Raw genomic sequence first — 18854 nt, forward strand, 5'->3', positions numbered from 1 at the left:
ATAACCACAATACTATCTCTGGAATACCTGATTAAGAAATTGCTAGCAGATGTTACATGCAAGCCCAGATGTACAACTGCTCTCTATGCAGTTGTAATTGTCTGTTTTGGATGTTCACTAAATGATTGATAATTATTTTAGAGAAAATAAACTGTTTTGTTTATCATTCTATGACTTCTTTGAGAGGGAGAATAATCTCTCTCTCAAATGCCACTTAATAGCAGTGTTGACTTCAAAGTGCAAGTTAAAATAAATATATGTGCAAGTGTGCATCGCAGATGTAATCCTGCAGCTTCTCTCCCTCCTATTCTGTTCCTACTGACACTCTTGTGGAAGAAGAATCCAGTGCTGCTATACTAGTAAAAATGGCACACTTTGTAACATAATTACATGCTTTATTGATATACACAGTAAAGCAGTATACAATACAGTAAGTAAGGCATATATTTGGTAAAATTCAATATGTTGTGAAAAATGCAGTAAAACTGAAATTTATAAAAATAACTAGTAAATGTTACAGTGTTGATGTTAGAACACAATAAATGATACCCAAGTAATAAATCAGTACTGCATGAAAATGGTATAACATACCAGACAATATTCGGTTATACTGAAAATGCTTTATAGTTTAGTAGTGTATGGATATAAGGAACATGAAATAGTTCCAAAGAAACTCTTTAAAAGCAGCAATAAAGCTCTTAAACTCTTTTATATATTTTCGACAGACTCACTTCAAAACTAATGTCTAAAAAAGAAATAACCCTGATGAAAATAGTTGTGCACTCTATTAGTCTCAAATCTTTTAAAATTTAAGAGAATTTAAGGCATAAAAAAAAATCCCATCTATAACTGAATCTGTAAAATCTTACATAAAGGGTATGAAATATATAGGATATTCATTCGTAAATGAACCCTATGATTCAGTCTACCATTGCATCAGTGCGGTCCTTACAAAGAGTAGGATTCGTGTAGGACATAAAAGAGCCCTTTTAATGCTCATCTTAGTGTGCATCCTCAGAAGTGAAGAAAATACTCCTGAATGAGAGGGAAAGCTTGTCGTCTCAGGGAGATGCATACAAGACTCACTAAAGAAAGAGCAAGCTTTTTAAAACTCTAGACTAATTTATTTGTGGGTAATCACTGTGCTCATGCTAGACTGAATTGTACCCAAAGTCTTTAAAAAAGCATTAAAATGTATGGACTTTCTTTGAGAATTGCTAAATTTTAATTGTTGTATACTGTATTGGTATTAAAAGAACATCAGTTTACACAATGGATAAGTGGTTGACGATGCATACCTTCTCTACATAATTGTCAGGAACACCACAAAACGAAAGTGAGTTAGAAATACCATGACTACCCATGTTGAATGTTAAGTAGCATTAAAAAATAAAATATATTTTTCTCCTGTGTTTTAATTATACAAGAGGTAACAGATTTAACTTTTGCAAAGTATTAAAGTTTATTAGGTGGTAAAAATCTGTCTTTAGACAATGGAATTAAAGGCTGGTGGAAAAAAAAAAGAAATTATGAAGCTTTTGTTAACAGCACCTCAACATTTTATAATAGTAAATTTGAGAGACTTTTTTCTAACATCTGTTTTTTATCATCCCTCTCCTGAGTCATTGTTAATTGTGCGGCATTACTTGTAGAGTAGGATTGCTGGATTTCATTTTGGACAATCAGCTTCTCATGAAGTAGTGTGACTACTTTAAGCAACTGATAGAGTTGATGTTTACCATTGTGTCACACTATTCAGTTTTATTACTGTTGGTGTGGAACTGGTGTGGGTCCTTGGAATTTGTTACAAGGCAAAAACTAGTGCTTTGTGTGTTTTAAAGAATTTAGGCAATTTTCAATACTCAATACTTTTTCTATAAAAATGAAATATTAAATAATAATATGAATAATCTAAAGATTAAACAGATTACAGACTGGTATCTGTAGTCAAGTCTTCATCCCAATACACACACAGATGCAGAATATCTGATAAAAAGTGGCATCACAGGGCATGAAAGCAAATCATATTTTTACTTTGAAACATTAAGGTGCTGGCCAGTGCCAGAGGCAGGATAAGGACACCTAAGTCCACTGGTATAATTCAATAAGGCAATTACTATTTTGTGTTTACTTTTAACATTCAGATTCAAAGTATAGAGGAAATAAAGAGTTTAGAATATGAGTTCAATTTATCTTATTTTTGCAAATTCTGATATTTGTCATGTAATGTGCTCTTTCATATTATTGCCAACTAGCTGGATAATTCTAGTAAGACTTGCTCAGGACATGGAAAGCTATCTCAACTAGAAACTTTGGAAAATAATAATTTTAAAGCAAGAGCTAGTCAGATACAAGAAGAAATGTAGGCTGACTGTTTGGTGTTGCAGAAATTCTGTTTGATTTTAAGGAAAAGAACACAGAACATGAATATCTGTTGTGTATAATTACCAAGTTGAAGTGATGCTAAACAAATGCACTGCCTCATTTTTTTTCTTTGTTTTTTTTAGGGATTTATATAAACATTTTTATAAAGCACACTTTGTTTACAATCTTTCTTTATAACAGCTATAAATTCTTTTTAAACAACCCAAAATGCGTTCCATATAAAGAAATGGCAAGTTATTTAGCTGTCAAGATTTTACATGTAGTTTTCTTTATGTTTTGTACAATTGCATAGATGTGTAAAACCTGCCATTGTTAACAAAACAATAACAGACTTAAGAAACTACTGAAATCTACAGTATAGTACCACTACCCTTCACAAAAATATAGATTTGTTTTCATGTAAACTCTTACAGTCTAATCCTCCATCATATGAATATTATAAAAACCATGCAGGTTATGCCTGAAGTTGTAAAATAGAACTTGTTATTCTACTAATTTGTTGTCAGTCATCACTGTCACTAAGGTTTCCATTGCTCGGCCCAAGTCATCTGCCATGTGGAAAAGGTTAACTACATTGTTGCCTGTAAAAAAAAAAAAGAGAGGCATAAATTGATCTGTCTTGTGAATATCTGTAAAGATCATAATTACAGGTAATCCCTGGGTTATGAGAGTTCCCATAGCAAACATTCAAAGTTATGTGATAAACGCTCCCTAGTGTTTACAAACAAGTCCCAAAACTACAAATGTTGCAGAACCACGGCAGTTGTTCGTCCTTACGAACAACCACAGAGGCTCTGCAACATTCATCTTGCCTATTCCTCTCCACTCCACTTTGCAGGCCAAAACAGAGATTCGGAGGGATTATTTATTTATTAGTTAGACTTCTATACCACTTCAAAGTGCTTTACAGCCCTCTCTAAGCGGTTTACAAAGTTAGCATATAGCATTTTGCATATTAACATATTGCATTAGCATATTGCCCCCAACAATCTGGGTCCTCATTTTACCCACCTCGGAAGGATGGAAGGCTGAGTCAACCTTGAGCTGGTGAGATTTGATCTGCTGATCTGCTGAACTAGCAGTCAGCTGAAGAAGCTGCAGTACTGCACTCTAACCACTGCGCCACCTTAGGATGCCCCTCCAAAGCTCTGTTTTGGCCTGCAGAGTGCTGGGTGAGGCCTGCACATACCAAAACAGAGTGTCAGAGGGGCGCACGTGGCTGAGAGATGTTTGCATGGTAAGTGACTTGGCATGGCAAGTTGGGGGAAGCAATTGTGGGGAGTATGACATATTTCAGCGGGTCGGGGAGGCCTTGGGTAGTCTTAAGCAGGTGGCCTGTTCTATCCTACTGTTCTATCACTAGGCTCCCCATGGCCTTCTTCACTCCGAAATACCTCATGTGCACTTAACGAACCAGGCATTTGATTAGCGAATGCATGGGTGAAAGAAGGGAGTGATCGTGTCCAAGGTATGAGATTCACTCCCATGAATCCTTGGGTTACAAATGGAATAGGAAGGCTCTATTACATTTGTAACTCAAGAACTACCTGTAATACAATTAATACAATACGCCCTTCAGGAAAGAGGTATCCTCAATAAATTATGAAAAATGAGGTAAAACACAAGGAGTGTATCAAATAATTTGGAATTATTTGACACAGCACAATCAGTAGTATAGTTGAGTAAAATCTGAAAAGCACTTTTCATTAGCACCACACTGCAAAACAATTTCAAAGCTACGTGCATGAACATTCCAAAGTTAAATGTGCATGACAATATGCAGGCTTTATTGCAAAAGTATTTGTAGATTAATCAATTTTTGTAACACCTAACTGGATCAATTGTAATTAATAGCATAGCTAGAAGAAGGTTTAAATGCTGATAAACATGAGTTTATCTCAGAGAAGATCTTTATTGGAACTAAAATTAAGATTTAAACCAGTTATATATATTTATGCTAACTTTTAAATTATTATTGCTAATTGAAGGAAGACAACAGCAAAATTTCATTCAATGGGTGAATAATATCACACAGAGCTGGTTTCCTATTTGAATTACAAAATATATACCAAGATACAACAAATTATTAATCATTAATATGGGTACAAGAAGTGGCGGATATAAAGCAAATTAGGAAAAACATCAGAATGCAATGATTGATCACCTGCAAGAAAATGGCCAAACTCCCACATTAGTTTCTAGCAAAAAATTGTGCAGACACATATATTTTGTTGAATCGTATGCATATTCTGCATATGCATAATGTGCATTTTTGAACCTTATATTCCTGATTTTCAGACCATTTTGTATCTCTGAATGGAAATTAATCCAAGGTCCACAGAATCACTATGTTATAGTGGCCATAGAGTCTGCATACCCCTATTAAAATGCCAGGTTTTTGAGATGTAAAAAATCAGACCAAGATAAATAATTATTTCAGAATTTTTTCCACCTTTAACATAATATAAATTGTACAATTCAATTGAAAAAACTAAGATTTTTTTAGAGGGAAAATAACAATAAAAACTTACAATAAAGTGGTTCCATAAGTGTTCACATGCTCTTATAGGTATGGATGTGCTGTGTTCAGAATTAACCAATCACTTCCAAACTGACATTAAATAGTAGTCATTACCCATCTGCCATCAATTAAAGTGATACTGACCAAGCCTATATATAGATCAGGTGTGCTAGTAGGATTTTTCTGACATTTATTTAGTTGTTTCTTACAAGTCATGGTCTGCAAAGAACTGACAAAGCGTCAAAGGGGTCTCATTGTTGGAAGGTATCAGTAAGGAGAAGGGTACAAAAAAATTTCCAAGGCATTTGATATACTATGGAACACAGTGAAGACAGTCATCAACAAGTGGAGAAAACATGGCAGAACAGTGACATTACCAATAAATGATGTCCCTCCAAAATTTATAAAAAAAATAAAAAAACTGGTCTAAGGGACTGTCAAAAACAGCAACATTAAAGGAGCTGCAGGAAGTTCTGGCAAGTACTGGCTGTTATTACATGCGACAACAATCTCCTATGTTCTTCATATGTTTGGACTGTGGGGTAGGGTGGCAAGACGGGGGCCTTTTCTTACAAAGAAAAACATCTAAGCCTGGTTATATTTTGAAAAAAACCTGCATCAAATCTGAAAAAAGCATGTAGGAAAATGTGTTATGGTCTGATAAGACCAAGGTTGAACATTTGAAATTCCAAAATCTATGTTTGGTGCAAAGACACTGTACATCACCATAGTACACCAGATTCACAGGGAAGAATGGTGGTGGCAGTACAGGTAGTTCTTGAGCTACAAATGTAATGGAGCCTGCCCATTTCATTTGTAACCTGAGGATTTGTGGGAGTGAATCTCGTACCTTGAACCCATGCATTTGCTAATGGAATGCGAGGCTCACTAAGTGCACATGAGGTATTTCAGGGTGGGGAAGGCCCTGGGGGACCTACCGATGGAACAGGCCACCTGCTTAAGACCACCCAAGGCTTCTCCGACCCACTGAAATACCTCATGTTCCCTACAATTGCTTCCCCCCCCAACCTGGTGTGCTGGGTCAATTACCATGTGAAGGTCTAGCAAGCTGTCTCCACTCCAGCATCCTGAGCCCTGTTTGGGCCTCCCCCGGTCTGTTGCAGGCTGAAATGGAACCTCCAGGGGCGGATCTGAACCTCCGGGGGCTGGATCTGCCTCTCCGAGGCTCAATTGAGCCCTATGCGGACTCCCATTTCGGTCTACAATGGGGCTTCTGAGGGGTGGATCCACCCCTCAGAAGCTCCATTTCAGCCGGCATGTTGCCAAGTGAGGCCTCTGGATGGCCGAATAAGGCTGGCAATATGCAAGATGAACGTTGCAGAGCCCTTGTGGTTGTTCATAAGGGTGAACAACTGCCATGGTGCTGCAAGATTTGTAGTTTCGGGCCTTGTTCGGAAATGCTAGGGTGCTGATCGCGTAACTTCAAACATTTGCTAAGTGAATGCTCATAACCCGGGGATTACCTGTATTATGCTTTGGAGCTGCTTTTCTTCAGCTGGAGCTAGGGCTTTTTAGTCAAGGTGGAGGCAATTATGAACAGAACAAAGTAACGCAATAACTGGAAAGGGACCTTGGAGGTCTTCTAGTCCAACCCCCTGCTCAACCAGGAAACCCCATAACATTTCAGATAAATTGTGGTTCAATCTCTCCTTAAAAGCCTCCAGTGTTGGAGCACCCATAACTTCTGGATGCAAGTTGTTCCACTGAATAATTGTTCTGTCAGAAATTTCTCCTTAGTTCTAGGTTGGTTCTCTCCTTGACTTCCATCCACTGCTTCTTGTTCTGCCTTCAAGTGCTTTGAAAAATAGGTTGACCCCTCCACCCTGTTTTTGTCACAGCCCCTTAGATATTGGAATGCTGCTATCATGTCATCCCTATTTTTTCTTTTCATTAAATTAAACATATCAAACAGTTCCAAATATTGGTTAATTTTGGAACAAAATCTTTAGGCTTCTGCTAAAATGCTGAAGATGAAAAGGAATTTCACCTTTCAATAAGACAATTATCCAAAGTATACCTCCAAATCAACCAAAAAATGGATTAACTAGAAGATAATCAGTTTTGGAATGGCCTGACCAAAGCAGACTTGAATCCAATTGAAAATCTGCAAGGTGACCTGAGGAGGTCTGTGCATAGACCTTGCAATCTAACAGATTTGAAGTGCTTTTGCAAGGAAGAGTGGGCAAAGATTCCCAAGGCAAGATGTCTCAGCTGATAGACTCCTACCCCAAAAGACGCAATACTGTCATAAAATCAAAAGGTACTTCAACAAAGTACTAGTTTAAGGGTGTGCACACTTATGTAGCCATATTATTCTAGTTCTATTGTTATTTCCCCAAAAGATTTCAATTTGCTTTTCAATTGAATGGTACAGCTTATATATCTATATAGTCTGACTTTCTTACATCTCAAAAACCTGGCATTTTAACAAGCATCTCCTCCCACTTATGACTGTATGACTGTAACCTTGTTGCTGGTATCCTTACGATTTATACTGACTGTTTCCTAATATGATTTAATTGCTTATTTGTTCCCTATAACTATCATTAAGTGTTGTACCTTATGATTTTTGATGAATGTATCTTTTCTTTTATGTACACTGAGAGCACAAATTCCTTGTGTGTCCAATCACATTTGGCCAATAAAGAATTCTATTCTATTCTATGACCAATTTTATTGTATAGGACTATACTTATGCAATATTGCTTTTTAAAGTAATGTTTACCACCCCTTGGTTCAACACAGAAAATTACTGGTTTTTCAGACTCTATTTTAAAAACTAATAATGCTAAATCCCATCTGTTTTTGACAATCTGCAATTTTTTTTAAAAAAAAATGACATAACATGCCTCCTAAAGTATTTTATAAATTGATACTATCTCAGTGTGCTAAAAGACTTTAGAGATATGAATAAATTGGATGTCCCCTTGTAGAATATGAAAACTAGATTGAATATTCATTATTTCACAATGCCTGTTAGGAAGATATGCTTAAGCAGAAGTAACTTGATTTCCTGGCTGGCTCAATTTATGAGATAGAGTAGTATGCATGATTGGGCAAAGCCACAGTCCATCTTTTCACAAATTTAATTATGTTTTAATTATTATTTTAATAATTAATTATCCTCCACGTGTCATTAAAGAATAGTGTTGGGGAGAGGGGGAAGGAAGAAAAGCAAGGAGGGCTTGCTTAGTAATATCAAAGCCACTCAATTCATCCTTTTTTGCAGTGAACTCTAAACATGTGTTGAAAGTTAACAATTTTTCAAGGAAGGTCTAAAGCAATAAGTTTAGCTAGTATTAATTATGTTTTACATTTTCTGTGTAGAGGTTGGGCTCCCTTGTTTTTTCCCTATAATTTTATCATTCCTAGTCAATTTCTTTTTTTACATTTGGAGAGATTTTTCATTAAAAGCATACCCATGTGAAAGGCTGTACAAATATTCTACTATCCTTGGTGTATTAAGACTGACACAATTGATTGTGGGCAGAAAGATCCAATGTTCCTAATTTTTTTCTGTGTTAGGCTAAAATAACTCCCTTTCTTGATGGATTAGAAACTTGAGTGTGGTAAGAGGTTCAGCATGACTAATAGTTGTACACCATATCTTTCTTAGCAATTTTCCCTTGTTCTAGTAAGATTATTGTCCTCAAACTATAACAGTTTCTAAGAAACAGCCTTGGTTATGATAGTTCACTAATTTTAACAAGTAATTTATGAGCACAGTGAATTTTTCAATAGTGGATTAGTTTAATTCTATTCTGCCTGTTTGCTATACCAATTACTGTACATACTTTATTTATTGATAGGTAAGTCTAATATTCTAAAAACAGTGATTTACAAGAACAAAACTCTGCTTGCTACATATAAACCTACAAGATGATACATATCTTTTTATTTTTTCTAATTTTCCTTTCTTGCATCTAAGGCACAATCTAAATGCTTTCCCGTGTGGCAGGGATTTGGGAGGGTTTTTGCCCTTTGGATTCAAAGTAAACAAACCTTTGAGGATATTTTGTTATCAAAAACTGTAAGTGTGAAAAGCTAACAGGGAGCTTAGATTATCTCCATGGCTGTATGTCCTGGAAACTGCTGTGGGGGGGGACGGGACCCTGTGGCATTGAAATTGTAGTGGAAATTGCAATTGTACTGATATAATTTTTAGTCTGAAATGATTCATACAATATTTAGAGTAATACAAAATTAGAAGATATGGCAAACAAAACAATCATGCAACATACACATAGACACATAACCATATAAACAATAATGTAAATTAAATGTTTGGGACAAATACATTTTCATGTGGCTTCAGATGTACATTCTGAAGTTAGGATGGACCAGTTGAAATGCCTCTGCCTCTGTTCATTATCCATTCAATCTAAAGAGGGAAGTCTATCCACCTCTTAATATTGATGACTGTTCATACAGAAAATGTAGTCCTCACAAATCAAATGATTTAGATGTGTATCCAAATACTGCCCTTATGAAAACACCTTTAAATGCAGTCAGTTTAAGTGTGTCCACATGATAGATGGTGTTGAAACTTCTTAAGATCTTTCAGGTAATCATTTTGAATCAGTTGTGCTTTACTTAGAATTTAACTGATAATTTACTCATGACACTTTAAATAAGAGGCTCTGCTTCAGGATGCTCTGCTTCATGGGAATTTTGACTAAAGTAGTGGTTGGAAGCAAAGCATGATCCTGCTACTATTCATTGGAATCAATTAGTATTAGATTTACAACGACGTTTCTGTGCAAACACAATGATCCTTTAACAAAGTTAATTGGCTTGCCCTGATTCATCCTTATGGAAGAGCAATTCATCTTTTCAAGTCCAGTACCTTAACCATGTGGATTAGATTGAATAACGTTTATGGATAAATTAGTAAAATAAGGATGACATTTATTATCTGCAGGGATTTTTTGTATAATTACATAATTTAAGGACTTTATATTACATTTATTACAACATCATCATCATTATTATTATTAAATGTAATTGTGACTATTACATTTTTACCTTTTACAATACTAAGCTGTAAGAAACAGGAAGAAACCTTTTAATCACCACACTTGAATGGAAATGATTGACAGATGTGTTTAAAATGTTTGAAGAAGTATTTTAAGTGTCTATGCATACATTTCATGCATTATTTGGAGGCTTGCATTAAACATATGTGTTGCTTCCCTCAATATGAGAAGAAACTGCACCTATTTTTAATTAGAGCAGGCTCCCAAGGATTTGAAAAGGGAGCAATTAAGAAGTTTAATTAAATTTTCAATCTTTAGCTTACTAACAGATAAATTGTGCAATCTGAAAAAAATAGAAGCAACACAATTGGAACAGCAGTGTAACAGAATTACTGCACCATTTAAAGTACAACAATAAAGTTGTACATACTTCAAGAATGATACAAGTCTTTCAGACTTTGCACAGCCCCAGAGCACCTAAATGCTAATTTAAAAAGCACTTCCCCCACCTCTACAGGTTTAAACCCTAGTTTGGGAAAAAAAATACAGTTCTAAATGTCTATGGAGATTCACAGTCATCCAGGTCATGACTTTTCCAAGAGGCAACTGGACTTTCTTTGTCTTCAAAGAAAATTCATGCTGCCAGACTATCTTGAATGAAAAGTGGGATATAAATCAAATGAATGTTAATGTGATTTTTAAAGCACCTATAATCTGAATGATACAAAAATATTTTTCAATCCCTTTTTTTTAAAAAATTCCATTCATTGCAACAATGTATTTATACATAGTACTGTGATATTTCTATTATACAGAATTATTAAATGTTTTGTAAATATAGACAAATTATAATTTTTTAAAATATTCTTTAATTTATACTTAATTACATTTTAAGTTCATGATAGTATTTTTAATTGTATTCCCTGGAATTCTTCCATTAATATGATACTGTATATACTCTTAATATATATTAATCACTTTTCAAAACTTACTTTTTTTTGCCTACAACTCCATTTCTGCCTCAAACTCCATTTATTCTTAAATAGGAGACAGATTCTTATATAAGAATGAGCTTTGATTAAGTTTAGATACAAGGCTATTGCAGTTCTCCATTATCTTGTATTGTGACACATTAACATTTTTTTACTTTCCCTTTATTAAACTATATGTTTTAAATATCAAATTTGGTGGAAAACATTCAGATGCCTTCAGTAAACTACCAACTATTTTAGTAACAAGAATGCTATGAGCTTACATCAAGTTATTGAAATTCCTATGATTTTCCATACAATAACTACGAAATATTTAGATTGAAAAACAAGCAAGATTTATAGTGGGCTATTCAACAAAATGCAAAACCTGCTTCCATTTATATCTTTTCTTTATGAACTAGTCCTTGATTGTAATAATAAACCTTCATTCTCACCAGATTAAAATTCAATTTTGTAACAGCTAAATCAGCTGAGTTTTCACACATGCTTTAACATGACACAGTTTAGTCTGTGGGTGTTAGTGACAATTTAACTGGCACAAACATTAAACTTGCAAGCTGAAAGATTTTGCAGTTTATATCTCTCAACTCTTGCTTTGAAAAGAACATAACTAAATAATTCTATATAACTATTTGGAACATATATGTTCCAAATAGTTATATAAGGTAAAAAACCTGCTGTAGTCTCAAAATGCAAATCAAGTTATGATTAACTATGAAAGATTTATTTGAACAATTTTATAGAAACAGTTTCACTTTTATATTCCCCTGCCCATTTTTGGAGATAGCCTAATGAAAAAAATATGCATTTCTTCTGTTTCTAGTAGTTTGATATCCATTGACAGTTGAGAAGTATTATATATTACAGTATCCCTGTAACAAGTACTGAAAAACACACATGCTGTGCCACAAGTGCCACACACACACACCTCCAAAAAAAGGAGAATGAAGCAGTGAGAAGCTCTTGCAGTGGGCATTATATGCACTAACCTCACTCACTGGCTTTCCAGAGCCATTTCTTCCTTTATATTAGATGTATCAAAAAGAAAATGAACACACATACACACACAAAATATATCAATTATTATTATGAACATAGATTTAAAACAACAGTTTTTGAAAAAGGGTGCAAAGTATTTAAATCCACATAATTTTGTTTTTAAGTAAACCTCCCATACACACATTTCCTTCACTGTCAGCCTTTGAAATAAGGAGATGGATACACACATCTTCAGATCAGTCTTTTGAAAAAGGACATTAATTTGGGAAAAGACAATGTAATTCCAATACCATCAATGGATCCTGTACAACTTTGAAAAATACATTGTGTTTTCTAAGTGTATTTTGCCAGATATGTTTGGATTTAAAAGTCAACTTTTATGCTAAAATATTTAATTACTTACAATCCTAAAAAGAATTAATCCATGGTTCACAATACATTTACTGTGTGAAGAAAGGGAAGAATGAGAGATAGATCACAGAAAATCAGTTCAAAGTGCTAACAAAAATATTGTTATATATTTCTACTAAAGAATTTTATTGTCCAACATTCAATTAAATATTCTCATCTCTGGAATTTATATCCATAAACCTTTTACTCAACAAAACAACAAATCTAAGCAATGGAAAATGAATATTTGGCTTAACATTTGTACATAGGTTCTAATCTGATTTGTGATGGAAATGTTGGCTTTCTATCAATTTTATCCCTAACTACCTTTTTAAAACCACAAATAAATATTACGCTTTATTTCGTACTAAAAAGACACAGTGAAAAATATAAGGACAAAATTACATAAGTTATTTTAAATAATTTTGAAAAAATACCATATAAAATGTAAATGTATAAATTCCAAGTGTTTATAAAGATCACAAGGTGTTTAATTAATCCAAATAATTGTTTCCTGAGAATGCAAGTACCTGTTTCATTAAAAAGGCATAAGGGAATACTCAGCTTCTACTGAACACCAAATTTAATTAAAGAAAATTATAATCATTGGGCAATATATGCCTAGTTAAATAATGTCATTTATTTCAAAATTGATTAGGGCCAATATATGGCGAATTCATCCCAGCTTACTGTAATATAAATGGTGCATATAACTTATAACAATAAAAACATACTTTCAAATCAATATTTATGAGGAAGATCCATATTGAATATACACAAAAAGTCCCATAAGTTATACAAACTGTCTTAAAATATAAAGTAATTTGCTCTAACCTATCAGTTTAAAAATGTTCATAAACCACTACACTGGTATTTAGTATTTTTATTTTCAAATATCAAATCTTTTGCTTTGAGAACTGTGAGTTATCATAAAGCTGTGAAAAGGAGTCACAGTCGCTATAAATATGCTCTGAGCTACACAATTAAGAGTATGTATACAGAAATTGTATATTATATATATATATTTGTATATGATTACTATATAGTAATCATTTTGTTCATGGACAGAGTAGTCATATTGATGTGACAGAAAAACATGAAATGGAGCAATTGTTATTTATTGAAACTACTAGCTTCAGCTAACTATAGAATGGTGGGAATTTTCTAATCTTTCAAAGAACAACTTCCTTTCTACCAAATATATAAGTAATATATTTTAACTTTTGCATTATGTAATCCATGTATTAATTTATTATTGTACCAATACATACATTTATTAAATGCAAAAGATTAAAAGAACACAAAGACTGCACTACACATTTTATAATTATTTCCAGCTAATCATAGTATTTATGGAGGTAAAGTTGTGGTCTTCTCTTTTAGACTTGCATCTTTTACTTATGTATTTCTGAGTATAATATCAATTTGAAAGAAAGATCCACTGTCTGTAATACACCGGTACTTGCATCATGCCCTACTGAATGATCCTTACCTCTTGTACTTGGGAAGGAATTGTTAAGCTGTTCCATGACCTCTTCTAATCCTGTGGTTGTGGCCCGGGGAGGACTTAATAGATCATCCTCACCTAATAAAAAGAAAAGCAGAAGTATACTTCATCTATTCTACCACAGCATTCATCTTTCTATCAGCGTGTGCAATAATTGGTCTAAAATATACAAAGTCACTCCAATTCATGTGCTACAGATAAGTAGCATTAAAACCTCTGATAATTCCTCCTAGCAGCTTTATGTAAGTTTTTGGGGTACAAAACAGTGCCTAACATAAGATGTAATATTTTTAATAGTAGAGAAATGTATTTAAGAATAGTATAATTAATCTATTATGTTCTTAAACTCTCAGAAGAGAAGGGTGTGGATTTTATATTACCACATGTATAAGATTTTATATGTGTGACTGGAGTGGGTGGGTGAGACTTCTTTTTTTTAATAGCACGATACATATCTTGTGAAATATCTCTAACAATAAAGTAGCAATGGAATTGTTGTAGCATAATGCACCAAAATGCCAATTAATTGAGGTGATCAGTGATGGTATTTTGGTATTTAGCAGATAATGAACAAATTAATCAATAGTCATATTCTTACAGAAGTTATTCATGAGGATTCTGTGAAATCTGTAGTAATCATTAGGATGGTGCCAGGTTGAAGAAGTTCAGTTATTCTGGTCTACAACAATCTTACCTTCCTCACTGGAACACTTCTCAAGTTGAGCCTTGGATTCAATTGTTTGCATCTAATGTTGGATCAGACAGTGCTTTTTCTTGGTACATTTCTTCCATTGTTCAATAATCTATGTGAACTTTCAAATCTTGAGATCTGCAGATAAGTATCCTTAGTACCTTTATTTACTTAGTAAGATCAAAAGCAGATTTATGATTGTATGACTGCAGTAAATGTAATGAACACTCTGGCACTGTCACAATATTGCAGTAGCAAATCCCACACTGAAGGTGGTATTTGAGCAAAAACAGAAAAATGATAAATAATAGAAAATTCTGTTTTACTCCTATTGTTATGATCCAACCATTTACTAGAGAGAAATAGGACAGGGCTTGCTAATCAGTCCACTGAGACTGTCAGAACTGGAAGCCATCTTTTGCCTTTGAGCCTTCAGGCCTGCCACAAATTCTACTGTGGGAAAATGGGAGGGGGATTGTATGGAATGAAGATGATATGTAGTTAAAATAACATTCTTTCCAGAAAGTCAAGGCCGCTTTGCTCTGCAGCTGTGCTGAGAAGACTGGGAAGGTATCTTCTGTTCCGGAGGGTACCTGATTGGTTTGTGTGATGAACATGTGGGCGATGGGCAAGGACTTGAACTTTCTTTTGGGTGAGGAAAACCCAGCAACTCTCAGATTCGGGTTTTCACAGATGTGCCAATATGACATCTCTAATAAAAATTAGCTTTGAAGAACTTCAAGCCTTGGATTTTGATTTTGTTGGGTATGTTACTTGGAACCCTGACATTAACCTGAATCTCCTTTCTAACTATAGCACCTCCCCCCAGCGCGAAGACTCTGTTCTGTCCCCAACCCCACGCACACATACCAACAGACGTTCAGGAGTTAAAGACCAAACCAGCCGGCAAAATCCTTTTCCTTATGATAACGGAACTTGGCAACAACCTGCCAAGAGTTTATTATTTACAAAGAGGAGAGATAACTTCTCCCCACTTCTGATACATCAAAGGAAAGCAGCTCAATAATTACAATCAAGTCCAGAGATAATCCAGTCTTAAAGCAAAAGTCCGGCAATGCAGAATGGTGTGGAAGCTTTCAGCTTTGTTCGTCACAAGGTTTGACTGGCCACCACGCTCCCTTTTATATCCTGTGGGGTGTGGTCCAGTGACTCAGCCTAATCTTGGGCACGCCCTTTCTTCTGTTGCACGTGCTTATCTCTGCGATGCTGGCGTGGGTCCAGCCAAGACTCATTACCCTCATCACTGTCCATCTGTGGCTGCGTGGACGTGCTTGGCCCTGGCCCTATCTCTTGCTCTTCGGTGGACACCGAAGGAATTGCCAGAGAGGAGGGTCCTGGAGAGGGAGGCCTTGCCAACTCCTCCCCTTCACTCTCGGAGTCCTCTCCTGATGATGACACAGGCTCCGGTAACGGAGCCACAACAGACTCAGAGAAGATAGAGGAAGAAAAGAAGGCCACGGAGGAGGTAGTAGGCTCAACAATTCCTGTTGAGACCCTCTACTCTCCTTCCCCAGCTATGGAGGAAGCCATAAAAGCTGCAGAAACCGAACGCCAGCTAGGTGCCCGACGCAAGGAACCGATGCCAGAGCAGAAATTCTGCAGGATGAAGCCGCAGGAGTTACCCCTGGCATCCAGGGATTGCTGTTGGAACCACGGATGGGTGTGGGACAAGCCTTGACCCTTGGGTAGAGAGGGCCACAGCAGATGCACCGCAGGCGTTCTGGAGAATGGGGCTTCCTGTTGCCGTCACACAGCCAGTCGCTGGCCAGTCTCCCGGAGCAGTTGAGCCAACTCAGCGTGAGTGGGATGACTTAGCCCCTCGGCACCGAGCAGCTTAAGTGGATTTTGGTGCAACCAACATTCACCTTCCCAAGCCAAGGAGTTGCACCCCAATGGAGCGGAGCATCGGCCTCTTTCCATTCAGCCCCAAGCGGCTTGACTCACAGCCTTGCACCTCAAACTGGGCCAGCTGTGGGCTCCATCCACCCCGGGGGTTCAAATGACCTAGCAACCAGCCTTATTGAGCCAGTCCAGCCACGGAATGCAGGGACTGCTGCAGGGATTCTGGAGCTTACCTGCCCAACAGCATCAACCCGGGTTTGGGTTGCCATCGACGAGCCAAATCCCTCGCGGGTGGGCTTTCTACCCGGGGCAAGGATGGATGCAATGCCAGTGGACACTGGCCCTAACCCAGCAGCCGATGCCTTTTCAACCACTCAGTTCCTTCTAGCAGTCAGCTGTTGTGCCGCAGCAAGCTCCTGTGCCGCTGCAGCCGCACCGGCAACCTCAAGCCTCAACAAGTCTAGGCTCAACAACAGGTGCCGGTGGTTTCGCAACAGGTTCTGGCCCAGCAGCAAGTTCCGGGCCAACAACCTATGCAAGCCCAGCCTCCAGTCTCGCCAGCCCCTCCTCCCCCACGGTTCTGGGTGACGTTCAATGGGACTCCCGGGAAGTTGGCATTCTTTCTCAACCACATCTGGGCCCACTTCAACCAATATGGAAATCAATATCCATCCAATCGGGTATTGATTTCCACCATCGCAGATGGCACGAATAAAGGAGAGGCTTCGGAATAGTTAGTGGAGCTTCATCACGAAGAAGTCCCTGAGCTAGAGGATACCGATGAATTCGTCCAGCTAATGTGGGTCAGGTTCAATAATACTGTCCAACAAGTGGAAGCTGAAACCTAAATTAAAGCCCTGAAGCAAACTGGCAGACCCACAAGGGAATTAATATGGGGAGTTTTGGAGACTGTTTTGGAGACTGGCTGGAAAGTTGCAAGACTGGCCAGAACGCCTAATGGTGCATACCTTCAAAGAGGCCCTTGATCCAGACCTCAGGCAAGCCTGCAGCATTAGGGGAGTACTGAACCGGATACAATTATGGTACAACACGGCCATCATTCTGGACCTGGAGATTCACCTTCACAGGAAACCAGCTGTGGAAAAACCTGCCAGGAGACCACTTGGACATTGGACCCAAGTGAAGAAAACCAAGGTGCCTCCCCCACACCTTCTGGGACTGTCAAGTGCTACCGGTGTGGTCAGCATGGGCACCAGGCCTTGGAATGCCTAGCTCCGACTCCAATTCCCCAAACCCGGTCTCCCGCCAGAGCCGGAGCAAAGAAAACCCCACAGAAACCGCCAGACAAAGGACAAAGTGTCAAACAGGCTGCAGAAGTCCCTCTCCTTCCCAACAAAGGAGAGGGTACTCTGGCCAATGAATCTCCTCCAGTCTCTGTGGGGGAAAGCAGTGGTGACGACGACCTGATGGTAAGTGAAGCCATCCACCCCTTTGCTCTCAAAATCAAGGTAGTAGTCCCAGAGACAGGGGTCCAAGGGGAATTAAAAGCCGTCATAGAGACCAGCTGCACGTGATGCCTAATCAGTCTCCCCACAGTCGAACAGTTGGGCATACGCACAAGGCCCCTTGCACACCCCATCAGCTTTGAACAAGTCGATGGGATGCTAATTGGTGGGGGCCCTGGTACCTTGGTCACTGAACTTGTCAAGCTGGAGATGGGTCTTCACCAAAAACAACTCCGTTTTGTAATTGCCCCAAAGATGACTGACTCAGTCATATTGGGACTCACATGGCTAGATAAGTGGGGCCCCACAATCTCCTGGGAGGACGGCTATAGGAAGCTAGTCATTGGTGTTGGACCACTGCCATCTGTGAGTCAGAAACACCTCCTAGAAGACACGACTGAAGTGAAGGCCCGTGTGCTGGAAACTGCAGCCCTGGCCAGAGAGGCCCCACCTGGCAGCCAGCATGTGCCTAAAGAATACCGAGAAGTGAAAGAATTCTATTTTTTTCCCCCTTGTCTACTATTTGATGGTAGAACACAGTCTGGATAAAACCTTTCCTTTTGTCCCTTTCTTTTTCTCTTCTGTTCTTTTTCTTTTTCTCTGAGTGAGCGAAGAAAAATACTGCTGATTCATTTAAAATTTGGATTAAGGCAAGAAGATCCTGAAGAAAGATAATGGATTAAAATTTTTTTTTTTTCATCTTCTTTTCATATATCTTTTTTTCCTTCCTTTCCCCTTTTTCCCCTCTTTTTTTGCTGGATATTATTATTGGATACCTTTTCACTGGGGGTGGGGGGCGGGGAGATTGAATTTTCTTTAACTTTTTTGCTTATATTTTTTCTTTTTCTTTTTTCTGGTTAATCCAGCGAGGTGAATTAGATATTTGGATTATAAATAGTAATCACAAATGGATTATAAATTGGGACATATAAAACTAAGGGATGAAGAAATTTACAGCACATTTGCATTCAGTAGCAAGCCCCTCTACAACAGAAACGTTAAAAATATCAGAAACGACGGATTTAAAAAATCTCATACAGACA

The 18854-nt window shown here is 37.2% G+C and overlaps 1 protein-coding gene across 9 annotated transcripts in view; it reads right to left on the reverse strand.

Moving 5' to 3' along the window:
* Positions 1-446: 446 nt before the first annotated feature.
* Positions 447-18854, reverse strand: part of DMD (dystrophin) — a 2096968-nt gene continuing 2078560 nt past the window's right edge. For 8 of the 9 annotated variants that reach the window (XM_070944209.1, XM_070944203.1, XM_070944204.1 and 5 more), the window contains 2 exons: positions 13777-13869; positions 447-2966 (listed from right to left, as the gene is read on the reverse strand). In XM_070944209.1, coding sequence (XP_070800310.1) covers positions 2869-2966; positions 13777-13869 — 191 coding nt within the window. In that variant the 3' untranslated portion in view covers positions 447-2868. Of the gene's footprint in view, positions 2967-11884; positions 11917-13776; positions 13870-18854 lie in introns of all 9 variants that reach the window. The other variant, XM_070944202.1, reaches the window with a different exon arrangement.

The sequence above is a fragment of the Pituophis catenifer genome, unplaced genomic scaffold (genome assembly GCF_029215685.1).
Source record: "Pituophis catenifer annectens isolate HBS135680 unplaced genomic scaffold, rPitCat1.0.hap2 SCAF_4, whole genome shotgun sequence".
NCBI lineage: Eukaryota > Metazoa > Chordata > Lepidosauria > Squamata > Colubridae > Pituophis > Pituophis catenifer.